Source organism: Melozone crissalis, unplaced genomic scaffold (assembly GCF_028551555.1).
Source record: "Melozone crissalis strain CALT ecotype California unplaced genomic scaffold, PUWL_Pcris_2 ptg000027l_1, whole genome shotgun sequence".
NCBI classification, from domain to species: domain Eukaryota; kingdom Metazoa; phylum Chordata; class Aves; order Passeriformes; family Passerellidae; genus Melozone; species Melozone crissalis.
Window position 1 is genome coordinate 24,393,228 of NW_026535805.1, and position 27,709 is coordinate 24,420,936.

Below are 27,709 nucleotides of genomic sequence, written 5' to 3' on the forward strand. Positions count from 1 at the left end.
AACAATCAAGTCTTGTTGTGGGATCCATGGATGGTGATGTCTTTCATCTCTACTACGTACTCATATATTTTCTCTTTCTTTCTTTTCCTTATATATTTTCTTAAATGATATCTTTTATATTAAATGATATACTTATATATTAAATGATATTACTTTCATATTGTTCTATTTCTATAGACAATCATCAAAACAGCTACATACCTTTCCTTCACTGCAACCAAACTGCTCTAAAATAAACCAGATAGACAGATAGATATAGCTCTATGTGTATATATAGATACATAAACTCTGGTCACTCAGTGTCCTTTCACTCTGATCAAGGTTCAGTTAACAAGAACCTCAGTTACTTTGCCTCTGGAGTGGGTTGTAACACAGCCATCAACCAATACATTTGATTCAAAAACATATGGTACATCAAACGTTAGGAAGACAATTTATTACATATAATTTTCAACACAGAACTTTTTCGTTGTACAACAAAAATAAGAAAAACATTTTCTTCTACTTTTATTCTATAGTAGAACGTTTAGAACTTTGATTGCTTTCCATATAATGGATAACTGATAAAGTCTCAGTCTTTTGGTGAAGCAGGTTCATCAAGGCAGAAGATACACTGATTTGCTGCTTGAGATACTTCAGGAAGCACTTAATTGCTATTTATTTGGTAAAACAAAGCAGAGTTCTCTCTCTCTCTTTTAGGGACCTTGTTTATCTTCAATCACATGCTTTCAAAAATATCTAGGATGGTTCCATTGTAGCTTGATCCTTGGCAGTTAGAACCAGCTCTGCAAGGGCTGAAAAGCTTTTTATGCTGCTTGTTTCCAGTCCCATCTTTCGGATCTAAAAAGATACAGAAAACCCATTAATTTTCTTTAAAACACTGAAAACCCAATAATTATTCTGCTTAAAATACTTAGTGAAGCCTATGTTTTCTCCTGTACTGACATGTGGCAAAAAACCACAACTGCATATAGTGCAAACTGTAAATATTTGCATCCAACTTTGCTCAGTTAAGTCTCTCTGGTTACAGAAGTGTCTTGCAGGGAAATATTTCACCATCTTCTAGGCAACTTGTAACTAAAGCCAGCTGGAAGTTTCCCAGTGAAGCAATTAGAAAGAGAAACTTGGCTGCAGTTGGTTTTAATGCATTGATTTCAACTGATTCTTTTTTTTTTTCCCACTCCAAATGAAGTTTCTGGGCAATACTTTAAAGATCAATGTGAATACATCCAAGAAGAGCCAACAGCATGATGGTGAAAGCATTTCAATAGGCTGCAAAAGCCTATGGTTCTAGCCTGGAACTTCCTGGGAGACAAAAACAACTCTACAATTACAGAGGTTGCTGAAAGTAATTTCTTAGCCAGGAAATCTCTTGTTCTGACAATAAGAAAAATATGGCCATGAAAAAACTAAGAGTGCAGTGAAGCAGAAAAATCTGGATCTAACTAAAACCATAATGAAGTGATTCTGAAAAGGTGTTTGCTGCTGGACCTCTTTGTAACAGTCACATGTACCAAAACATCTCCAAATGAGTATGAAAAATCTGTCCCAGTTCAGCTTAAAATCACACTGCTGTCATGGAAAAGAACAACAGCTCAACCCCAGGCAAAAGGTGACAGATAATAGTTTTTGTTAGTAAGATCTCCACAGTTCCACCCAATTGTGATTAGTCTCATATCTGAGAAAAGCATCTGCTCACACACAAGCAGACTTAATCTACCTGCTAGAATGCATCAGCAGTATCTGCTCACAAACAAGATCAGACAATTCCTTGCATAATGATATACACTCTTAGCTGGAATAGCTATGATAGAATACCATTGTTGGAATAGATATGATTTGACTCTTAGTTGGAATAGATATGATTTTTAGAAATAAAGGAGTACAAAACAGTATGTTTATACAATTTAATGTAGCTACTGCATGCATTTCTTGGAATATTTTCTGTTTTGCTATTTAAAATTTCGTATTTGGCACTGAGAATCAGTTACAGTTATGCAGCACAACAAATCAGGCTGACATCCTCACAGCTCTTGGGAACAGACCCTGACCATGCAGAAAGTCAAGGCTGGAAACGCCCCGACAGAAGACAAACAAAAGAAAGGCCATAAAGAAGTTTCTATCACACCTAAGTAAGGTCCCTGCCCTCTCATCTGTAAGGACAACATTTATTCTTAACGCTTCCAAGCACTGAGCAGTACTTGAATTTTAAGTAGTAAGAAATATACGCTTTGTATTTGTACAAGAAAGGATAGGAAAGTATGCATTGCTGAAGTGGTATCTACAACCACCAAGGTCTGAAATAATCTTCTTTATACAAATGTGAAAACACAAAACAAAAACCCAAACCCACACCACCAAAGCTTTCAAGACCAAAACTGGAGTCAAGGTTCCCTTTCCTTTTCCATCTCCCTTCCAAAACTATTAATAATAAGAAGAAAGTCGTTTGTCATAACTTACTTGTTCTCCAAAATACTCAATGTCTAAGGCCAGCTGGAGTCGGATTTTGTTATCATCACTCATGCCCCCATTTGTACCAACAGGGTTTGAAGTTGCAGTTCTTCTTGCTTGCTTCAACCTTTTTAGACTCTCTTCCATTTTCTTAACAGAACTAAGCACATCAGATACAGTTTCATAATACCTGAATTAAGGAAGGTAATGAGAAAGAAAAAATTCCACTTTACAGAAGAGCCTACTTCATACACAGAAGTACATCACTGGCCCTGCTGAACAATGCCAGAAGGAATGGCTTCCCTTGCAAAGAAGCTAATGATTAACATTATCAATTAAACAGTATTTCCATTATTTGTTCCAGAGGTTAGTCTGAAGATTCCTATTCAGTCTTGAAGACTCCTCATCACAACATTTTTGACTTGTTCAAGATGTCTGTACTCAATAGTGACCAAGGAATGCAACTGCTCAATTTTAAACAGTCAAAATCAGCCTCTCTTTACAATCAGTAGACCACTGATAATACTCAATTTTATAAACAGGACAGGAATACCAGCCTGACAGACCAAAACCCATATATTTTTAGGCAAGTTATAAAAGTGTATATGACAGTACACATAGGCACACCAGTCAGTTTAAAATGAAGAAACTGATTTAAACAGGAGTCTCAGGAAGCTGGCAGGAAAAGTCACAAGAACCCTAACCCTAATTTAGAAGTGGTAGAGATAAAATAAAATACCATTGCCCACGAAGAAAGAATCAACATCAGAGAAAGCACAGAATCAGAGATCTACTCAACAAAAGTTCAAAAAGTCTTCTGGACTGAAACCCCATGCCTAAGTGGAAACAGCATATCATACAAATTAACAGATGCCCAGGACAGTGAGCTAACAATAAGAAGGGAAAACAGAGCAACAATGGGAAATTAAAAAATCCATGAGAGAAATGACCAGATTGAGCTATGTTCTGTAATTTGCTAAAATACCTAACTTTCAAAGAGCCTATGAAAAATATTACTGTAAGAATTAAGAGCTGAAACAATCTTCCTGATGATTTTAAACAAGAAGGCAACCAAAAGCAGAAAAGCTTTTAAAAAAAGTAATTAGATAGGGATGGCTAAAGAAAAAGTGCTCGCCAATGCCATGGAAACTTGTTTCACGACAGCATTCTATGAAAAGTAAAAGTATTCCAGTAAAAGTCAGTCGTGTCCTCTTTTCATACCTTGGTATTTCCTAGTCCCACTCACTTGTGATTAATTCCTACTTCTGTTGTACTCCTAAATCCTTCTGCCATTTAAGCAAATTTAGTCCCCAGTGATTTTTACCTAGTTTATGCTCTTTTCTGTTTTTTCATTTGGATGTGAATATATAAGAATGTATTATCACAGCAAGAAATTGTTTGTATTCTCAATAAATAAACTACAATACTCCTCCGTGTAAGAAATTCAGTTTCTTTGACCTGTCGCTTGCCAATGAGGATATTTTAAAACAAAATTATGAAAATAGTAAACATGCAAACAGAATTTGACAGAAAATTCTAAGGAATTAAGAAATGAACCTGCCAGTCTTATTGGTGATTAACCACTGCCATCATGTTTAACCTAAGTTTTGGAAAGTGAAGAACTGCTTTTTGGGGGGCAAAAAAGCTCTGGTTGGGTCCAAGGAACTATGTAACAGCTGCTCTGCATGGTGTCACCAGATTTACCTAAGCTTTAAAAGCAAGACTAACCAGGCACCCAGATGTAGAGAGACAGACAAGAATTTATCCCAAGATATTTTAGCTCAATAACCTTGAGTGGATTGAGATTCCAGGAATCTTTGCAGTTCTTCAGCAATGTTACTAAACAAATAAAAATAAGCTTTTTTCCATGCACTAAAAACTGGTAAAGAGACACCAAGCTTGCAAAAAGACAACGGCCAGTGCAGTCAAGATCAACCTAAGCTTAGCCCTGTCCAAAATACTTACAAAAAATTTTAAGGATGGTTGGTGAAAGTGTAAAATTGTCTTACAATTTTATGTCCATTCTGAAAAGTACCAGAAGAGGAAGAGCAGGGAGGCATAAGGAAGCAAAGGGTAAGAAAAAATTCCTGTTCTGACTATTTTTAGTTTAAAACTGCAGTATTACTATGTGGTTAAATCTCAGGGAGAAAAAAAAAAATCAATCTATGCTCAGCAGCAGCCAACAAACAATATAATATGCAAAGAATTATTGGGAAAAACCATGTAAGGACAGACAGAAAGCACACATTATACTTTAACCTGCATGGATTCTTCTGATGTTATCATCTATGGTCAGAAAGGTCAAAGAGAACCAACCAAAGCATAGCTATAAATATGGGAAAAGGAAAAAAAAACCCCATCCAAATAGGCTAAGATGACTCTTTAGTTTTAGGCAAGGTTAGAGATAAAAAAAATATAGCTGACACAAAGAGTAAATTGTCCACAACACAAAAAGTAGGAGGTGTCCTGTGAAATTTTCTGGCAGAACTTTCAACAAAAACAAGTACTGCTGTCTCATGTTACATGCTTTAACTGGCAGAACACACAAAATGCAAAATCCCTGCTCAGTAAGAATTTAAAATACAGCTAGACTGATGGAAAAAAAAATCCATAAAGGATCCTAATGCATACGACTACTCATGTTCAAAAGCCCTCAAGCTGCTAACTAGGAAACAGAAGATCTGCTAAAGAAAGTATTACTTTATGACTGCCTTATTAAAATTGTGAACAACTAGCTCTTCAGCAGTTTAAAAAGCCCAGAGCTTTTTTTTTTAAATCACTAAAAAATTGGATAATCATAGCATACATTAAAGAAGACAAAGGACAGTAGAACTCAAATTCTTGAAAATTCAACCACTGTTCACTGAAAGTAACAAGGTTAGTAACTTTCACTGAAAGCAATGAATTTAAGGTCTTACATCAATTCTGCACATCTTTAGTTCACTGTTGCATTCCCAGAACTAACCAAATTTTCAAACATCCTATCCACCTCATCATGGTTTGCACAGATCTGAGCAGGAACCAGGTTTTTGGATTCCCTGCCCAGCTTTTCATCTGCTAAACATGCAATATGAGAGCAAATCAAAGGAAATATATCCCACCCAAAGAGTGCTGTATTTTGATTTTCTTTACAGTTGTGTTAATTCATAGCATTTTGGTTTTTTCCTGTGCCTGTTCCATAGACATTAGAGTTTTTAACTAAGGCAAGTAATGTTCTGTATGTTTTTCTTACTTCTGTGTGCTTTCAGAGAGAGCCCCTTCCAACCACTGATGAATCATGGGCTGCTTCAAGGTGTCTCTGTAGTCATTCTGCAGTCGGTGGAAGGGCTTAAGAGCACTGTCAACATAAGGTGAGGCTTTAGTTGGCACCTCCTGGCAGACGACAGGGAAACAAGTTGGGGAAGAAGGAACCAGTCATTTAATTACTCAAAGCATCAACACCCAATTCTAGCACATGTAAAAAATGCTAATGCTGTACCTAAAGCAAAGAGATACATAAACCATTTAGGACAAGTCAACGAAGAGATCCTTATACACGTGGAAGACACCATCACAAAATTATTCAATATAATACAGAACAAGGTTCAAAATGCCCAAAGCTTTTTCAGAGATGCATGTGCCAAACCATTCCTATTACCAGGGTATGATCTTGAATGCTCTTTCTGCTCTTACTGATTCCAGACAAAGCTGAGCAGACTCAGTGCCCAAAACAGACCATTACACTTTTGTTAAAATACCTACAGCTTTGTACCATACTTCACTAGGTTGAAGACATTGTCATAGGCTCTGTCAAGCAGATATGGACAGGCTCAAAGAACTCACAATAATCTCAGCACAAGCCCTTCTGAGATTTATTTTTTCATTTGCAAGCAGTACTGACCTTGTTGGTTCTCCTATATAATCTTGGAACTTCCAGTGCACTCTTCAGGTACGCAAAAGAGGACTCACTGAGATCCTGGATGATCCTGTTATTCAAGGTAGGCACACAGGCTGAGAGAGAAGTCTTTGAATCTTCCAAGGCTCCTATTAAAGTCAAAATGCTGAAGTTTAAACTGAGCTACCCTGCCCAAACACAAGTTATGTGAATCCCCTCAGCTTCCTAATCCCACTCACTGTCTGGGGTCAAGTACAGGATATGCTTACCAAATAAATACACCCCAGCCACTTATAAAACACGGCCAGTAATACCAACCATTCCTCAGCCAGAAACACAGACAGAGGCAAGGAAAGACAAGAGGAGTAAAGTGACATTCTTCAGGTTCAAAGTTTTTCCAGTATTACCAATGAGGCAAGGGCTTGAATCAAAAGGCTCTGACCTTCCAAAGAAACTGTGAAATCCTCTCCAAATTCCCTATGGAATTACTGGAGTATGTTCAACTCAAAGCCGAGATTGGTTACAGACCATCTACTGAGCAGGGGATGTGCAGGAGCTCCTACATCTCTAATAGACTTGGACATCTATCAGTAGTGCTGATTTAGAGATTTCAGTAGAATTCATGATGCAGAACTCCTGGCTCTGCTTGCAGACAGGGACTAGTTCACTCATGCATGTCTAGCTTTAATTATTAAATTAAAATCAAACTCCATATTTCACATAAAGAATTATCAGAAAAAAAAAAAAAAAACAACAAAAACAAACAAATGAACCAAAGAGACAAAGCCAAAAACCAAACCAACCCAAACCAAAAACCCAGAAAGAAAAAAGGAGACTAAAATACTGCATTGCTTCTACTCTCTGAAGTTAAGATATTTAACTATGATACTTTGATAACCCTCTGCCTCAAATGACCCATCAGGCCTAAGAGAGAACAGTCATTTTAGAAAAATATTTTAGTTTCCACTGGATAATGGAAAGCCTCTCCTTTTGCTTTCTTCCCCAATTATTTCAAAAGTTTAATGATATGAGTCTTCTAGGATAAAGTCCTCACTTTCTGGAGAAAAATCCTAAAAGCACTTTAGACTCACTCCATTTTAATTGTTAAGCAGTTTCTAGACTCAACAGATCTGTTCAAGATTGTTTCTATTTAACAATTTAAACAGAAGGCAAATTTCATTAAGTATTTTTACCCTAAATAATGAAACTGTAAAAGTTGATTTCATTTTTTTGGCAGAGGGGATTTGGGAGAAAGGAGAAGGAGCCTCTCAGCTTTACCTGAAATGCAAGACATATTCTTGAAGCCAATCATTTCAAGCTTTGGTTTAATCATGTCTAAGATGTCAGGAATCTGAAAAAAAAAACCCAAAATCAAGAGAGATATAGTCATGTTATAAAAATTTTAATTTATTTTCCTACATCCTGTAAGTTTGAATTGCATCACAAAACACCCTCAATTTCTATGGTTTTACTGCATCTCTGTACAATCAATACTAAAACTTTACAATATGCACAGGAATTTAGGCTTACACACTAAATCCTCTACCTTATTATTGTACTCAGAGGAAATAATTTAGAATTAACAAAACCTCCTGCAATTTACAAGTTCACAAATTACATAAAATTCAGCCTTACTGAAAATAAATACATAGGAATCATCCCTACTGGGAGACAATTAACAACATACATCTCTCCTCAAGATTCTGGATCATTAATCAAGTACAATCATGATGATAAAACCTTTTCCAACCTCAAAGACTAAAACCAGCAAACACTTAAACACATTAAAGCTGAATGTTACACCCCACTCCAAGCTACAGCAGAGACTTCACTAGAAAAGGTAAGATTGGCAGAGTGACACTTCACACCAAAAAACTTCAGAAAGATATTATTTTAGGAATTAAGTCCAGCAGCTACTGATAAAAAGAATTTAAATACCTGAAGTGGTTTGCCCATAATCTGCCATTCCAAATAAGCACAGAGTAGACCATGAATTTCAGGTATCAGACACCCCAAGTTTTGGCATTTAAGATTAAAAAAGAATTATGGTACATTATTTTAAACAATTTAATGCTCTTACAAGATGCCAGAAACAATGATGAAGATTCTTTCTAAGTAAAGTCAAAAGCACAAACCCGATCCTGCAGTTTGTCCAGATCTGCAGCAACATATATCAGCTGAGTACTAGATATAGAAGACAATGGTACATTTTCTGGAGAAGATCCATTTCCTTGGTCCTCACTGGGGTTGAGGCTTAAAGAAGATTCCTTTTTACCAACTGGCACAGGTTTTTTGCTCTCCTTTGTATTTTCACTGGAAATGGGCCTTACAGAAACCTGAAACATCAAATTGAAGTGTGAACCCCAGCAATAGTGAAGGCAGTTAAAGCTGGACAAACTGAAACAGTACATAAAAGACTTGTAAGCCTTCAGCATTAGAATGCCACACTTTCAAGGGATATTACCAAATACCATTACTAAAATATGCAAAAAGTAAATGTTAAAAAAATTTGAGTGCACTACAAAGTTGGGTGATTTAGTACAAATTTGTCCAAGGTTAAGAGAGGGCAGTCCAGTCCTGCTGTCAAACAGCTCCTCCTCCCACCTCAAGCTCTCTGCTGTCAGGCAAGTGCTTACCCTGACTACTCTGTTTTAACTCTGGTACTTATCAGTACTTTGCATGAGCTGATTTAGCTGAGAGAACTAAGCCACTGACTCACAAAAGAAATTATAAATAGAGATCTTTCTGCTGTCTTCAACTACTGAAGGGGCATGTACAGAGAAGACAGAACCAGATTTTTCCATGAGGTACAGTGAGAGAGTAATAGGCAATGGATATGTACTGTGCTAAGAGAAATTCTGACCACATAGGAGGAAAAAGCAATCAATCATTGGACCAGGGTTCCCAGGAAAGAGTGCAATCTTTGGAGATACTCGAAATATATCCATCTTTGGATACACTCAAAATTCAACTTAAGAGGCTCTGCACAACCTCATATAAGCTGGTCCTATTTTGAATAGGAATTGGGACCAAATGACTTCCAGAAATCTCTTCAAATCCCAGTTATTCTACTGTACTGTCTCTCTATGGCACAAGAAACAGGGGCTCACTTGTACAGCTGGGAGCAGGCAGTACAAGGGCAAAGCACATTTTCTCTGCTCAAAAGCAGTGATCATTGATGCTGAGTCAGCTGCCCAGGAAACTTTGGCTTTGCATTCTCAATACTAAACAACTGATCCAGATTATATCACTCCTTCTTATTTGCAGGGTTATTCTTTTTCCTGGCTGTGGTATTCACAAGCCCTCTGAACAGAAAGAAGCTGTGAGACAAGCAGAGAAGAAGGAAAACACAATTCTTATCTCGCTTGCTGTGCCTGTGTTGTGCTAAAGTAGAAGGCAATATAGAGATTGTTTACCCAAAGTGAGGATGTTTTGTTCCCTTGGCCTATCAGGGCCAAGAAGTGTGTGTGTGTTGGACTGTCACGGGACAGTCACGAGAGAATAAGAGATGAGTGCAGTCTGTGCAGTTGTGAGCAAGAGTGAGCGCAGGGCAGATTCAGTTTAGAAACAATGTACATAGTATAGTATAATAAAGTAACTCATCAGCCTTCTGATGATGAACTCAGATGCATCACTCTCTCTCCCCTTTGCTGGAGTCGCCTTTAATTTACAATACCTGGCTCTGTTTCACAACTTCACTCAATCAACAGCAGACAAACAGAAGAGAACTAAGATTTTGGCTTCTTGTTTCAGTGGCAGAGGCAGAATTAAGCAGTATGAAGTACAGCTCTGGCAACCACCAAAGCAGCAGACAGCAGCACTGCAACAGTACTGATATTTGTGACTAATCACATACTTTGCAGTGATACTTTTTATAAACCAAACTCATGAACTGCTTGAAGGTTAAAAACCACTAAATTCACAAAACTCTTAAAAAGAGGTCACATATTTTGCTTCAAAGAGTCCCTTTTTGAGGGACACACCCCACCACCAGCCCCTCACAGCAGGCTGCTCTCTCACCTCGCTGATGAACACGGAGTAGCGAGCCAAGATCTGCAGGCTGAGCTTCCACAGGCGGTGCGCTAACAGCGGCACAAACATCTGATCCGACCAGCACCTCACAAGACTCGCCCACACCATGTGGGTGGCCAAGAGACAGAAGGAGCTCCCAGCTAGAAACGATCAGGCAACAAAGGTCAAGTTCCCAAGAATGTTTTTAAAAGATGCAACATCAGTGTAATTGCATTACCCAAGACCTTTCCTAAAAGATTCAATCATCAGATAGAAATGTATTAAGCACTGCCTGTAATAAACTCGTAAAAAACTATCTCCTCAATGCTTTAGATTTCAAATTCCACCAAAGTATTGCTGTAGCTGTGCAGGCAAAAGCAAGAAACAGGAATCTGCCTGCAATAAAGGCAGAAACAGCTTGGCCAAATAATCCACTTCAGGAAATAACATTTCCAAAATAATTTCTGGCAGTCTTTTGAAGAAGTTACATTAGATATTCCTGCCAGCCATAACATAATACTCCCTTTCCACTAAACTATTGCTCCTCTCCCAGTTACATGAGATATTTGCTATAAATATTTATTTTAAATACTGTACAAATGTCCATATTTAAATAAAATATTTTTAAGCAGTTTAAACAGTTTTAAATTTAAAGCATTTTACGTAATTTTAACATTTTAGAGAATACAACTAGAAGGACAAGGAATGTGTCTGCAAGTTCCAGGCCTACACACTGAAGTGGTAAGATTTATACATATTCTGTCTCAATTAGGATTTTTTTCTCCTGGTTTGCTTCAGAGGGCATGTGTGGATACACACATACAGGCATTTAGGTGGCCCATAGATACCTTCTTCATAAGTATTCATTCTGTTAGCTGAAATTAGTTCTTCTGATTACAATATGCTTCTAATGCATGCATCAGGTTATTCCTCTTGTGTATACCTCCTCATAAATCAATGTGTATTTTTGAAGCAGACACCAACACTTATGAATGACAGCAAGCCTAAATGCTGCCAACAGACAGCCATTTTTACACAGTGCTATACATTGCTACAACATTAAGAAAAATATGCCCCAATAACACAGCACAGCCTTTTGGTTGTCATTTAGAAGATGTCAAATGCTAACAACTCCTTCTTGCACTGAGGGGTGCTTCCATAAGTATGTCAATGACAGCGGCTAAAGAGGGGTTTTTAGTAAGCAAAGTCATCACTGACCAGAATTCTCACATTCCCATCTCTGCAACAATGTTTTATACTGTTTGAACAGTCCATGAGAAATAAGGAAGCTCATGTGAACCACGGGATGCATGTTACTGAATACTCAAGAGACAGACTGATCACTGCTATTTATTCAACTGATTCCTTTACAATACGTATTTTTTGCACAAAAAGTTTACCTGGTGCTTCCTCTAGTGTATCTGAAAGTGCTTCTTCTAAGGCCCCTGCTATTTCTCTGAATCTGTGAGAAGGAAAAATTTTGAATATCACAATTCATTGCTTAAATTGATGTCTAAACATTTTTCAATGTTTACTTCAGTATTATTTCTATGTGTCATCAATGGACATACACAGATTTTAAACCCGGGGTAATTTTTGCCCAACTTATTACCAGCATTCAAACACTTGAAAGAGAACATTTGACATTTTACAGGCACATACAAAGCTTATACTTTAGGATATTATTAAGGTGGTTGCAAACCACAACTATCATCAAAATGATAGCTCACAGAGTGACAAGTCCTCAGCTTTTTGATGAGGGAAGTTTTTTGTTTTTAGTTTTTTAAACTATAAGCAATCAAACTGACCTTCTTTAACCTTCAGGTATGTCACATGATACTGGAGCTCCAGATTTCTACATGTTTGTAAATGAGCAGTAACATAAGGTTCTGCAAACAATTCTGTCCCTAATAAAAATCAATAGTTCCTCAAGGACACCTGTTTATGTTTGGCTTTTTTTTTTGTTTAATTCCTCTTTTAAAATACCCTTTTTAAAAAAGATCACCATTCAAAGAAAAAAAAAAAAACCCAAACCAAAATGACATCTCCAAAATTTTTTTAGGTACAACCGCAGAAGTTATTAAAACCTCTGATACTTTTCCATACTTGCATCATTTTAAGCTTCCCTGTAGAAAGTTCTGTTGTCAGTGATTTCCTCTTTTTCACTTTTATGTGCATCATAGTAACTCTGTAAGTCTTTCTATCAAACTTAGTAATTACAATCCTGTAGGGTTTCTCTTAAAATTCTCTTAACTATCATTTCCAGATCAGGACAGGAGCCCACCTAGTTTTTTTTGCTCAAACTCCTAATGGAGTAGGATGAATGTTTAGCAACTAAACATGTTTGTGAAATGGCTTCAAAACCTCAGTTCTGCCTATGCCCTGCTTCCATCAACAGAGCAGTGTCTTTAAGTCTTTTGGTGAAAAGGATTAGAGAACAGAATAAGGTTTTTAATGACAATGTAATTTTTGCTGAGTATGTCTTACATAGGAAATCATTTCCCCACTGTAGGGCACAATCAGCTGTATTGACACAACTGAAAGAATGAAACAGGGAAAGAGTTACTGGTGCTGTTTTGCCAGCACTGCTACAGAAGAAATGCCTGAACATCCATATGCTCCTCAAAGGATCATTTCTAAAGGCTTTAGTAATGGCTGATTTTTCTGGGGAATTTCTGTAATTGAAAAAAGAAAACACCAAACAATCTTAACTATAAATGCTGAAGTGTGAGATAACAGTTCAATCAAAATCTTGTATGACTTAAAGGGTATTAACACACATCAAGAGAAAGCTTTCCTGATATATATAATTAATATATTGTATTATTTTCACAATTATGCACTGAAGAGTTCACGGGTACTTCCAAAGTTAGATTCCAATATAAAGGCACACTATCATTTAAGATGAATCAGCTGCTGTTAGCCAAACATTTCTCAAAATAGTACACTATTTAGTCTTACAGTAATCTTGGATTAAAGGAAAATTATATTTAAAAGTGTTTTAATCGATCAGAGCTCAGAATACCTAATGGCAAACATTTTTGAAGAGAAATATGCTGAAGCTCCATTTCAATTTTATGAGCAAGATTATCAAAGTTTGATCAATTGGTCTCCTACTAGAAAAGTTGGACTTGAAACAAAAGGGCAATTAATGATACATAACTGTTAAAAGGTTCATAATGGCTGCAGTTCCACAGACACTTTCAGTCTGTGCACCACTATGTAGTGAATACTCCTGCCCCTTCCCTTGGGCCAGCATGAATATTTGTACAGTTAAGTGGTTTGGGGAAATTGACTGGAGTTGAAAATCAGTCATTTTTTTTCTGAGTAACAGGTCCTTATCAGTTCACTACACAACTGCAGGAACAGATGTGCAAGCAAAAGAAGAAATCAGGGTATCAGATGTTGTGACTACAGTTTTACAAAACACCACGAACCATCAAAATATTAAGACTCAGCTCCCAGCTCCATGTTCATGTCACTTATATTAATTCTATCACTCATAAGATTCCTAGATGAAATTTTTCAGCACAAGTGTAGATTTCCCCTGGATTAAAGAAACTGTATAAATGTGACTGTGGTAGTGTTATTGCCAATTAGAGAATTGTGAAATAAAAAAGGTCACTAAAGTGTCATAAAGGTTAAAAATAAACATCAATTTCTCTTCCCCCTCTTTTGGAAATTCCACTTTTTGTTTGTTTGGGTTTAAGAGGCTCTCAGAAGGCTTTGGACCAAGACAAATTACACATGGCACAGCTGGGTCATAGCAGACTTCATCAATGGTTCTGTTCCTCGCCTGAAGGGTTGCTCTCCAGACCTACAATCAGACATGCAGACTACCCTTTCTAAAACTACAGTTTTATATTCTATTTTGTTCATTAAAATTCTAACATTACTAGAATTAAAAAAGGGCTTTCTTGGCTCACTCTGTTCTTTTCTAGCTGCAAGGTCTGTAAAAGAAAACATTATAGATACATCAGACCTGCTACTAAAATATTCCAGAAGTTACTACTCAGCTCCTCAGGAACAGGGACTAGGAGGACAATCTTTGGGAAAGCAATGATACAATTTAAGGAGTACATCCTGTGAGATATAAAGAAGGTCAGAAACATAGCTAGGTCTGGAAAAGCTGAATGTTCTCAAGTCCTTTAGTTCTATACATCTAAGAAAAAATATTTCTTTATTCACAGTAAGTATTCCTCTGGATTTGCATAAGTAGCATTCAACATACAGCATAGTTTCAGGGACACTGGAGAAAAATAATTTGAAACAAGAATTCAAGACTTATTTAGATCTGTTCCTGAAAGTCTTATGAGTAGCTTTTCAAATCTGGTGTAACAACACAGTACATACTGAAGAGTAGTTATGTGATTTTTTGCTGAATTGTTGAAAGATATATAAATGCTACTTGACATAATTAAATTCTTAATTTGATTTGCATATGATTTGTTGACAAGTGAGACTTTGAACAATGGGGAGGTGTGACCTTAAGAGTGAACAAAAAAATGCATGCCAACCTTATTTGAAAATAGACAGGCAGATTCCATTTGTTGTTAAAGCTGTGGTAAGAGGGATGAGCTCTCAAGCGCTTCACGCTGGCCTGGGAGCCGCACTGCCGTTCGAATTTCCGTACGAAATCCATACTGGTGGTGTATCTCTGCAGGAAGAGAAGGAGCACTCTGCTCACACACAGGCTCCCAGCAAACAAGGAAGGCCACCACCCATTCAGCAGAACACCTGTATGATGCTACAACTAAGCTCAAGGGTCAGGATGGGCTGACACTGCCCCTCATCACCCAATCATACAAGGCTAAAAGCTCGGACTGCAGATACCAAAACCAAATTAACTTTAAAGTGTTACTTTGTGGTAAGGACACTTCTAAAAACAATAAAACAGTCCAAGCATGCTGATCAAGCAGAACTGATCAGAGATTCATAACTATTTCTAAGCTCAATCACTGGGATGGTGCTGCACACTACTAACAGAGTCAGGTGCAGCAGATAAAATTACACCACAAGGAGAAACAATCAGGAATGAAATTCAGAAGTACACATAGCCAACTGCACATGAGAATGGAAGCACAATAGTTTTGTCTGTTACACAGGACCTGTACTATAAGAATTTTTAGAGCTGTTTCCCTAAAAATGTTTCGTAAATATCAAAAAATGCAGAAGAACTTAAAAAAATTTCAGATAAACTAACTTCATCCAGTGTATACTTCTAATAAGATGTTTATGAATAGTATTAAGTTGGTTGCAAGCAAAAAAAATTACATTAATCCCCAAACATTCTGTGGATATGGTCTCAATAGTATGAGAACACTGAAAATAATGAAATAATAAATTAAATCATGCACAAAGCAGAAAGTCAAATACTTGATGAAAGCCAGAAGTAAAACAGTACAAAAAATGTTATTTCATACAAAACAGACCTTGCTAACAGACCATGAAACTTAGGTAAATAAACTTATAATCAAAACACAACTGCAGTTAAAATTCTATGAACTGAAAGCTACTTTGGTTTCTGTGCAAGTTTTTTCTATTAAAAAAAAATTAGGAAACAGCCATAAAACTTATCATATATTCTCATAAATCCATTAGTGAATTAATGAAATAAGCCTGACAATCTCTCAGTGCTTCTGACTGCACTGCAGGGTTAGGGTTCAATCCACAATCCAGAGCACTCACTACAGGAGGCAGGTCATTTTGCCTCTTGTGAAGCAGTAAAACGTTATCAGGAGAAGCTCCTGTGTTGCTGCTTAGAGGACCTGCTCTCAAAAACTCTCCTGTGAACAAAGGACATGAACTGCCACAGGGATGCCTCAGTATTGGGTATCTCAGTAAGTTCATAACTTTCTATTAAAGGTATAACTACAGAATACCTTTCTTGTGACGTTGCAGTTTCAGTGTCAAGATAATATCCTGAAAAATGTATCCAAAAGCTTTTAAGTGACTACTTTTCTCCTAATCTGGTTGTATCTATAACACAATGAACCCATAAAAGGTATAGGAGTTAGACCCAGACTGAATGACAGATGAGTTCTCTTTCAGGCCTCCCTTCTTAGATAATAAACCCAGCACTCTAAAATGGCAAACAAGCTGTTAATGCTCTGCTACCCTAAGTGTAAGTCAGAGATATAAACCAAACACTCTGTAGAGACCAATCAATTTCAAAATGGAAGGCACCTCAAGAGACATTTATCTCAATATTGAAAATATTATATCCAGGAGAGGGAACTAACTGCGAGATTGGTTCCTATTTCAGCTTCTAGGACTGGATTGTTGACTGCAGAGTTATTTAAGAAAAGTAAAATTGGGAACCAAAAGGGAGCAATTCTCAAACAGAGAAATCTAAACTTAATCTTAAATGAATGTTTAGGGATAAAAGAAGTATTCTTTTAAATACCCATAAAACAACACATCTAACTCAAAGAAAGGCACAACAACCTGAAACTATTTTAAAAAGCCATGTCACACAAATGCTTATTTTAACATACTTAACATTGCCAGTCTGATTTTTAAAGGATTTAAAACAAATCTTTCAATCCCCCTCTCTCCTCTACACCTAAAAACCCCTGAACAGAAAACACAGCATATTCAAAATGTTCAGCATTAAACCTATACATAGGTATATATGAAAATACACATGGAGAAAAAAACTTGTTCTGCATTTTTATCAACCTAGAAAATGGAGACAAAAGATTATTGTCTAAAATTTGTGTAGCATTACTTGGCTCATCATCAGAGCAAAACAATTTTAAAGGCTTTTTCCCTCCCTCTCAATTCAGAACTATTAGTCTTTAGATAGGTGTAACAGCATTTTTACACTTGGCATTTCAACTTTGTATTGATTTTAAAGTAAAATATTTTAATGATTTTAATGACTATGAGTCCCTTAAGTAGTCAAAAGCAGTATGGAAAGTACTTTAGACTTACTATGTGATTTACCTGGAAGTCATGGGTGGGTGCTGGGTTTTTACTGGGGGTTTTTTTTTTTGATTGTTTGGTGTTTTTTAAATAAACCAAACACCTTTGTTGGCCAGTATCAGTGTAACATAAGACAGGCCTTTTAAGCAAACCCAGCTTTTCTGAAGACACAATACACTCCTGTACATCATGGAGCACAGCACAGCAAAGGCCCAACAAGGCTCACAACCTGCAGTATGCAGGCATAAGGTGAAAGCTTGAAGAGTGACTAAAACTTCATGGCAAACTAAGAACTGTCATGCAGGAGGAGGAACACATTATAGTGTCACTTGCGTGGCACTACCGCAGCTTTCTTCAACATCCATGTCATTTGCTTCTTATTCAGAGATAGCACTGCAAACACTCTCAGTCATGCCTATCTGCCTTCACTTGTTCAATCTATCTGTACAAAAGAGATCTTAAACTCCAAGAAAAAATATCTAAGTGTTTAGTAAAAGCAGTTTTTCAGGAAGACATGAAGAATCACATGCCTTATAAACCTCCACTTGCAAGCCAGCATTTCCTCAAGTCATCTGTCCTGATATGCCAACAGTGCCTTCCTTCAGACTATTTATCACTGCCTCCCATCTTTATCTTGAGAATAAAATGTTTGACACTAAACACAAGTCAAACTACTACCAGGGGGAAAAACTCCAAATTTTTCAGTAATCATGGTTAAACACAAAGCGGGCAGGACATGAGGAAAAGCAGAGAGTTCCTATTTTCTACTTGCGACACACAAGTCACAAGTAAAGTGCTGCCAGAGAAGATCTTCATCCTAGACCAAGAAATCTATTTCACCATTAGTAAAAGATGATGTCTTAGAGACAGAGCAGCACTATCAATGAAGAAAATACAAGAGTGACAAGTACTTTAAATTCATTATTTAATGTAAGCTTGTGATATCAGAGAAATACTATCTCTGTTTTCTAAACCTGATGGTGCTGCCAAATATTTTCAGGTTTTAGTGGACTTGTGTTTATAATCACAACATAATATGCAGTACTGCAAGAGAGCAAAAGCTAAAACAAGCAAGCAAAACAAAGAATTTTTTTAATCTTCCCATAGTAATAAATAAGTTGCAACCCAGATATTTAATTAATATTAATTATCAGCTCCTGCTCTACAGCAGTTCTAGACTTGAGTGAACACTGGAGTCATCCACTCCCACCTTCAATAACATTGCAATTCTACTCCCAAAATAAAAACAAATTCATCTGCTGAATGGTATCCAATAACTTCTGTATGAGCTCTCCTAACAAACTTGAGGGGAGAATTAATTCCTATGAAAATTGAACCAAGTGGTTTGAGATAACCTCCTCTTGCAAACCATGCAACAACATGACTTTACACAAAAGCAGCAGGGGGGGGAAGAAGCTAGAGAACATGACTCTTTCAATTCTTGTGTCTGTCACAGAAATTAGAAATGGAAAAAATGGAAATTAATTACCTCATGAAACACATCTGGGTTTCCAGGGTTAAAAAGTGATGGTAATTTCTCTTCCAAACCACGTACTATTTCTGGCCACACTGAGTTCACCAAGAAATCATATCCAGGAACAATATCTGCTTTTTCACTGAAAAAAATTGCAATTATTCCATGGTTATATTTTACCACTAAGCTTCTATTTGGAGGCAGGAATCACTAAAAAATAGATGCACTGCACTAGACAAAATGCAATGAAATTTTTTTACATATTTATAGTGATTCCCTAAACTGTTCTTCCTTTGAAGATTCCTAATCCGATTCCACACTCTTATCAAATCAAAGGTGCTTTTTTGTAACTCTCAAAGTGTTTTAAAAATTTATCAGTTACATATTTTGCGCGTGTGTACTGGAAAATTAGTACATTTCAGCTGAGAAATCCTAGGTATAATTCAAGTTTTAACAGCTCCAAACTTCCAAGACCTACCAAGTAAGAATAATGTGACTAATGCAATGAAAAAGAGAACTTCTTCCTAATTGTTCCAAACTGTAATTATTCATATTGTGTTTGATCAAAAGATCAAAAGCTACCTTGATTTTGAAAACTTAAAAATTGAGAGCAGAAGAGATAATAGCGTTCTATTCCAATTTAGTACACCACACCACAAAGTAGAAACATTCCATTATTAAGAAGAACGATTAAAACTTGCTGAGGGATTGAAAGAATTAAAATGTTAGTTAAACTTAGGAGTCAAAAAAAGCTCAGCAATGGATGACTAATTAGAAAAGTAATTCTGCAGTCCCTAGGGGCTACGTCCATAGTTTTGCTAATTCCAGCAGTCTGCTATATTAACCATCCTGAAAAGAGATGAATAAATGGATTCAATTCAGTAGACCTGAATTATTTAAGCCTGAAAAACAGGTAATTTAATTGCATAAGGAATTAAGCACTTTTTGAGAACACAGTGGAAGCACAAATAAATTAAACCTGTAGTTATGGTACATGCAATAAATCAGTCAAACCTCTGAGGACCATTCCCACTTTTCTGATCTGCAGTAGCTCAATAACTTCTGAACTTATATTTTAATAGCTTTATCATGCTCCTTGGATGAAGGGTACAATCATATTTAATGGGTTCAAAAAACCAAGTTATCTGACACATTGTATTATGCACAGGACTCACTTCTACTACTGAAATACAGGATTGTCTTTGCTTCCTCTGAAGGTCTGGGCTGCAGCACCAGGAAAGTCTGCTCACTGTTTTGTTTTGAGAAACAGAGGCGTGAGATACAAATCAAACTTGACTAGAATTTTCAGGAAAGGCCAGATAAATCATTAGTGCATGAAAGCAAAGGATTTCAAAGCATATGATACTTGTTGTGACTTCAGTGCAGCTGAGAAGCCCAGGATACTCACCTGGAAATTGCTCCCCCTGTCACTTCCCGCAGGAGGCGGCAATGATGAGGAACAAACTCCAACAGCCTATTGTACATAGCCTGGAGGCCATTAGGGTGGGATTGCACATACTGCTCCACCATCACCTGCCAGGAACAGCTCAATGTTAAACGCCAGAAAAGTGAATATAAAATATGCTGTAATGCAAGACTCACAAAACTCTTAACACTATAACCTCAAATAGTGGGATAGTCAGTATATTACTTTTTTCTTCATTATATTTTCCAAGTATAACTGCCAGCCTGATTTATTACTTCCTTTAAAGCAGCACACTTGACTGCCAAGACTGGCCCAAAAACGGGAAGGAGATCCTTTCTTTTAAATGTGAGCCACTATGTCTGGCTGCCAACTCACGGCCACATCACTATCACCTGAAGCAGTCTGTCAAGTTAAAGAGGGAACTGATAAAAGCTAATCAAACCCAGAATAAAGTAAAAACTCCTTCTAAATGTTGAGGTGGTTGGTCCAATCCCAAATACAGGCAAGCCAAAGCAAAGCATCTTCTGTGACACTGCTAAGCCTTTAACACAGCTAGCAGATCAGCTTGTCTGGACAGTGCCTCATACTCAGTGAAAAGGGATAATCTCTGCCACAAAGAGAAGACAGTAGGAAAAGAACAACAGCTTGTTGCTTGGTATTCTTCCAATGTCTGAACACGTTTGCCTCTTGCTACATAAACAAGTGGAAGTGGTGAAAGAACAGAGCCTCAGAAAACTGAGGGGAAGGTGACATGTCCCATGCTGTAGCAGCTATTACAGCACGTAGCAAACAGCCAATGGAAACCTGTCCTAAATGGGAGAGGTTTGGTTTTTTGATTCTTTAGCCCAAGAAAAACAGAGGTAAGAAAAAAGAATCCACACTGGATATAACTTGAAATTGGTGACAGGCAAGTAAGAGAATTCCTCCATCCTTTTCTTCTTAAATAGCAACAACAACCAAATTGACATTTTGCTGCAGCTCAGTTCTCCTGTTCTCTCCACAAAGATATTTTGAAGCTGCTAACAAAAGCTGGAGGTTCACAGGAAAACTAAGCATGTTTGGAAAACAAATGGAATTTTTTTTATGTTATCTTACCTCATCTACATAAGGTTTTACAAGCACTTGGCCAACTAATGCCTCTGCATCTCGTGTTTTGTCAATTGTTGCATAAGTGCGCAGACAGTGGCGTATTATGTCAACATTTGACGTTTGAAGGCCTTCCAAGAGCAGCCCTTCCAGAGACTGCTGCAACATGGCTGTTATTCCAGCAATACGCTACAGAGAAAGAAAATACAGTCAGAAAGAGCCAAAATCAAAGCCAGTCATCATTGTTGAAGTAAATTCATCCAGATGTGCCTAACTCAGCTTTCCAGCCTTACTTGAAAAGTACAAAAATTTGATAACTGCCAGTGTTCAATGACCATTAACACAAAATTAATTGGCTACTGATGCTCCATAAGACAGGATTTATTATAATAAAAGCTAAAGGCAATTATTATGCTCTATATGTTGTAAGTTCCATGGTAATTTATATCAGATCTGCTTTATCCTGAGGAAATAAGTTACTAATTGTTCCTTGTTCAACTGAACCAGTATGTGACAATAAACAAAAGATTTACAATAAGTGACCAGGGATAACAATTGTAGCATTTATCCCTCACTGTCAGAGACCAAATAGACAGTGTGTACCCAGCACTACTTATCAAATTACCACAAACCAATGACACTGAGTGACACTAGCAAACACCAAAGAAATTAGATTTCTTCTGGCTTCTGCCAAACAGCTTCTTCAGTCTACACATATTCTCCTTTTTGCAAACCATTTTTCCTGATCTCCCATGACATCTTTTCTACTAGACCTGACTAGTGTAGCAATGAGTCCATTGCTACACTACCTGCAGATATACTCCTGGCCCTGTAACTCTGCATTTGAAGGAAGATCAGCAACACACATTAAGGCAGTCGGAGTTGAACTATGAATATAGCCAGTAAAATTTCTTCTCTCTCTTTTTACATGCTGTATTGTGTCCATCCATCCTAAAATGATTCATACAGTTTTTACTGAACATGCAAAGTCAGGAACCCAACTGCTGACTAGTCATGAAAGCTACATTCTGACAAACCTTAGCAACAACAGGTACAGGACACAAGTCCTGGCAAACACCATTAAGGAAGCCACGTGACAAATGCTCTCCCACCCCATACAGTACTCTGCTGCTCATGCTCACTGCTGCTAGTATCCAAGTCTGATATCCAACTCAGTGGCCAGAGGAGTCTTGTAAACTGTCCATGTAACAAAATGATCCCATGGATATCTGGAGCCGAAACAAGTTTGTATTGCCAACAGGCAGAGGCACAAACAGGAACTCCGAACTACCTCAACAGCTTGAAAGCCATTAAGAATGACACCCTCATGAGAATCAGCTTAAAGCATTACCCCATCTCTATATTCACACCTTCCTTTTAGCACAAGTTTTCATTTATTCCCTCTCCCCACTGAATGAATAGAGGAAAAAAGTCCCAGCAAAACATCAATTAATCATTTACAGTAGGTAAAAGAGTATACTGGGAGATTAGTAATGGCCAGCATAATTTCATGAGAAGACAAACTTGAACATATTCAAGCCAGCCACTATGTAGGCACATTCCATTTATATTCTGGTCTGTACACAGCAGGTAACAAAGCCAACATAAATCTCTAGAACAAGACCTTAGTATAAGTAAGCAGATGAACTGCAAGATACATTAGGTTGACAAAAACATCTGTCACATTTCCTATTCTTATTCTCAGTAATTTATCCTAAAGAAGTAAGCAAACAGGGCATAAATCCTGAGAAAAAGCAATAGTTCTAGTCAACTGATAAAAATGACCTCATGAAACCCATTTTTCTCCATAAATTAATTCAATAAAACTCTGTGGAAACAGGCATTTGTCTTCCAATTATACTGGTTTTGCTTGACTGTGCAAGTGTTAAGTGTCATGCAATACTTACTGGTCTCACTTTGTCTAAAAGGGGCATTCCTTTGCTTTGTACTGCATGAAATTGTAGTTGATTAAATTCTGTGGCAATTCTCTCTAAAACTTGACCAGTTACAAGTGGACTAGAAGAGAGAAGATACAAAATGAGAATACACAGTTAGATCCTTTCAAACCAACTCCCTCTCATCTGTAACAGATAGACAGAGCTCTCCCTCAATTTTTTGCAATTTCAGTATTTTGAATTCTGATAGGTACTACTATAATGACTGCAATCAAGCAATAATGATCTGGAGCATGCCACATTAGTGCTGTTTTGCAGCTCTAACATGAAGTGGGTGAAGCAGAAGCTGAGAGGAACATAAGCTCTATTATCACATGAAAAGTCAGTTTAAGAGAGCTCAGCAACTGCACCAGGTGACCTTCACCATCCAGATTTGTTTCTTTCTTACTCTATCATATAGTACAACTAATGATAGTTATCTCTAGAGAAACAGTCCTGCTCTTCTCAAGCCCACACGATCCCAATACTGAGCTGAATTTTCAGTTGTTCAAGAATGATCTTAACTGCAAACTTAATTCTGCAAAGTGCCTCCCCTGACAGAAAACATCTGCTTTTGTCCCTCTACGTATTAACCTACTTTCTGGTACACCTACCCCCACTATCAATCATGTGATCCAGCACACTGAGCTGAAGAGACAGTCTCACACTGTGTCTTCCCTCCAGCTTAAATTGTACTTGCACCCCAGTCAAGCCTTTCAAGTGCATGACTGGTACACCAGTTCCAAAACTGGCTAAACAACACCCTGCAATCCTCAGCAAAGGCAGAGGAAGAGGTTTGACTGGAATTTGTCACAAACCTTCCTTGTACTAGGTTTGCCTTGTCTGCATTTCGCTATTCTTGCAGCAGTCCTTTCACTTACACATAAGCAGGGAAAACAAGAAAAACTATTTTGTTTCACTTACAAATGAAATTGGAATAAACTATAGAGAGTATTTCAGACATGAGAGGATTAGTGACTTCTAAGAAAATAAAGTAAGCTTCACAAAGCTTGCTTACTGAAAGCACCATGAGTAATTTGGAACTTTGGAGTCTGAGTTACACGTTCTGTGAATGACTGGCTTGTGGAAGACTAAAACAAAGAAAATACTAAAATTACAATAATTTAGTCCATCAGAGTTACATTTCTAAAGATACACCATACTGCTTGTAAATTCACCTTCAACAACACCATGAAATCAAGTTAGCCCCATCAACTACAAACAAAACCGAACATTACAATTTTTTTTACCTGTTTCCCTCTAATGAGGACAATTCTTTAGTGCCTTGGGAATGTAGAATCTTCTCAATTTTCTCCACAGACTGAATAACATGAATAAGTCTCAGGACACACATCTGTAATTAAAGAAAGATTTTTCATGTCTAAGCCCAATCCCAATTGACATCACCTAAAGAAAATATTTTAGATGGTTTCTTAGTTCTTTGGTTTTTTCCTGGTTTAAGTTTTCTCCCTTTATCTTAACACTTGAGTCATGTCTCAGTTGAAGTATTGCTCACATATATCCATAAAACACCATAAATAAATGTTTGTCACACATGTGGGACAGTTGTTCCTATCCCTGATGTTTTTCAAAGCACAAAGACAAGTGTTAGTGTGTCTCCTGCCCATAAAAATTAAACAGCTGTACTTCAATTCTATTCATAATAAGTAAGTTTATATGCTACTGCAGTTAGAAACAAGAGCAACAAAAAAAACCCAACTAAATCAAACATATGTTTTGGGCAACTACAGTAAAGCAAAGATTTATGATCAACTAGACACTGTAAAATATGAAGTCTGTCAACCAAAATGTCAATACATTTTACAAGTACAAAATACTGCACAGTATGCATCTAGACAGCATAGAACTTTCTTAATTTCATTTTCTCTGGGTTAATGGCAAAATCAAAGTTATCCTAAGGATGATCTTTTGAAGATAGTACTATCTGCTGTACCTTTTTTCTTCTAATGTCTTCTTGTTTAGTCATTCGGTCATCTACTGCTTGAATTCCTTCACTGACACATGACTTAAGACTCTGTGAGAGAAAAAGTCAGTATGTGAAGCTTGCCTCCCATTTAAGGGTTGAAAAAAACCTAAAAAAAATAAATCTAAACTCAAGACACAGATTAATAAAATCATGGGACTAATAAAAGCTACACGATATCAAGTGAAAAAGCCATAAATATAACTAAATAACTGAAAGTAGAACCTGCTCCTTAGGTATTGCCACTGCAAATCAAATATAATTATTTCCACCATAACCATTCTTTTATTACCTTAGAGAAGAAATTACCTTTGCCTAAAAGCAGGCAGTCAACCCACTATGTTTTTATGTCTTGCAACTGAAGTTATAAATCAGTTTTAAATAATATTTTTCACGCCATAAGGATTTCTCTATGATAGCTGACCCTGTTTTCTGTTAGACACGAAGGGTGTGATATTTTGAAGGCACATTTATGCAGCAAGCATCCCTTTGAACTGGCTGCCAAGATGATCAAAAATTGGCCCTTCCTATAAATACCAAGTCACTGTGGAGGAACCAGAATAAGCTCCACCTTCAAAAGGGTGCTGTTTTATGGTTAAACCACACACTAAGGAAAGTAAGTCCATAAAGGGACTGTGCTGCATCTGCATTTTCTACCATCTTTAAGTTACTCAAATATTAAAACAGCTTCAAGATATATCCATAGACTTGTCTTGCAAGAGTCTATTAACTTGTCAAGTTTTAGAAACTCTTTATCTCTTGGTTGAAATGCACTGTAGGAAACCTAAATTTACTACAACACAAGTGCCTGAAAACACCATGCTTCTCCTACTAGCAACCTAAGTCATCAGTCTTCAAAGAAAAGCTTATAACAAATATTAACTTGAATAGAAGGCATTCTGTACATCACAGGAGAGCGAGCTGAAGTTTACCAAGCTGTTGACAATGGCTGTTTTGAACATACCATAACTTCTTCCCTTAACTGTCCCAAGGGTACTGAAAGCTGATTGAGAGCCTTGTCCATGCCAACCTAAAGAAATTACCACAAACACATTTATTACTTTTTTGGTAAGTTCATATGTGAATTACTGACAAAGCCTATCATTTTACAGATACTGAAAGAGAAGTGAGAAAACATAACTTCCTTTATAATTTTCAGTTTTTAATTCAATGCAAAAGTATGTTATCTCAAATACAAGCATAAAGATGTAAGACTGCTTTCACACAAACCCAAAAGATAAACAAAATTTCCTCCTATGGAAATTTTTCCTCTCAGAAATATGTTAAGTCTCAGTTTTTGATTCTGTATAATTGGAACAATTACAATTTTCAGACACAAAGTCGGGGATTTTTAAGATACTTTGATATACAAAAAGTTTAAAGATTCCTAAAAGAATCCTTCCAAACAGACTTACTTTTATCATTGCTATTCTTTTTTAATAATTTATTTCCTTCAATTTTAAAAGTGCTGAGTGTTTTAAACAAAGTTTTCCCTGAGTTTTAACTCCCTAACAAATCAGCTTTAAAAGACAAAATGCATACATCTAAAACACTTACTACAGGCCAACACCAATTCTGTACAGCAATTCTGTAAGCTCTACAGGAATGGTGTCTCAGTGCAAGGATTAGAGACATCAGTTTAAGATGCCTTAAATCATAAAATGACAAAATAAAAGCCATATACTTTTCATATAAAAAATAAAAATCCCACTGAACCACACTAAGCCTGAACTACAAGGTACAACCAGTAACACTTACAAGATTTGTTGAGAGATTAACAAAATCTGCATAGTCCTTATTTATGAGTTCTACCATAGCAGTTTTAAGGAGTTTGTAATAAAGCTCCAGATCCTCTCGGAGCTCTTCCAACTGCACACGTTTCCTGCAGTCTGACACAAAGTGATCAACATCAAAATCCGCCTGAAACAGGAAACAGAGAAGGATGTAAGTAAACAGTTCACACCAGGAACACACCCAAAATAAAGTACTCCATATGCCTGTGAGTTGACCAAACTAAAGCCCTAGGGGAAAAAAGCTTCTTAACGCACTAGCTAAACTCTCGGTTTTTAGGCTGAAAAGTGGGGCTGAATAGCCTATGACGAGCTCCCCGAAATACAGGAGAATTAAAAAAAAAAAACCCAAACAAACCACGAAACAACAGCCGAGAGTGGAAATTGAGTACTGAGAACTGCTCTACTCTCTGCAAGCAGCGAGGCCTTTCGCTCCCGTCGGTCTCGGAGCCCGGCCCTACCCGGACACGGCCGGATCCCGGCTCCCCTGTCAGTGACACCCCCGGCGCTCCCCGCAGCCCCGGCCGGGGAAGGGCCCTGGCGGAGCTGTAAAATCCCCACCACGGCTCCGGGCCGCGCTCTCCCGCAGGGAACCCGCCACCCCCTTCCTCAGGAGGCCCCTCGCCCCTCCACGAGCCCCGATCCCCGATCCCCGTGCACCTTCATGAACTCGTCCTTGTCGAAGCAGAGGTTCTCGGGGCCCCGCGGCAGGCTCATCCTGCCCTCCATGCTGGGCCCGCACCGCCCCTCGG

General features: G+C 37.4%; 1 protein-coding gene across 1 annotated transcript; it reads right to left on the reverse strand.

Moving 5' to 3' along the window:
- Positions 1-481: 481 nt before the first annotated feature.
- Positions 482-27,709, reverse strand: COG2 (component of oligomeric golgi complex 2). The gene is made up of 18 exons (XM_054280358.1): positions 27,618-27,709; positions 26,926-27,087; positions 26,132-26,197; positions 25,138-25,218; positions 24,434-24,537; positions 23,157-23,265; positions 21,259-21,438; positions 20,146-20,270; positions 18,753-18,879; positions 14,854-14,993; positions 11,737-11,798; positions 10,346-10,497; positions 8,461-8,661; positions 7,604-7,676; positions 6,332-6,474; positions 5,684-5,823; positions 2,461-2,641; positions 482-840 (listed from the first exon to the last, which is right to left on the reverse strand). Exons 1-18 carry the CDS (start codon positions 27,684-27,686, stop codon positions 739-741), a joined length of 2,217 nt encoding a protein of 738 aa, XP_054136333.1. The 5' UTR covers positions 27,687-27,709; the 3' UTR covers positions 482-738.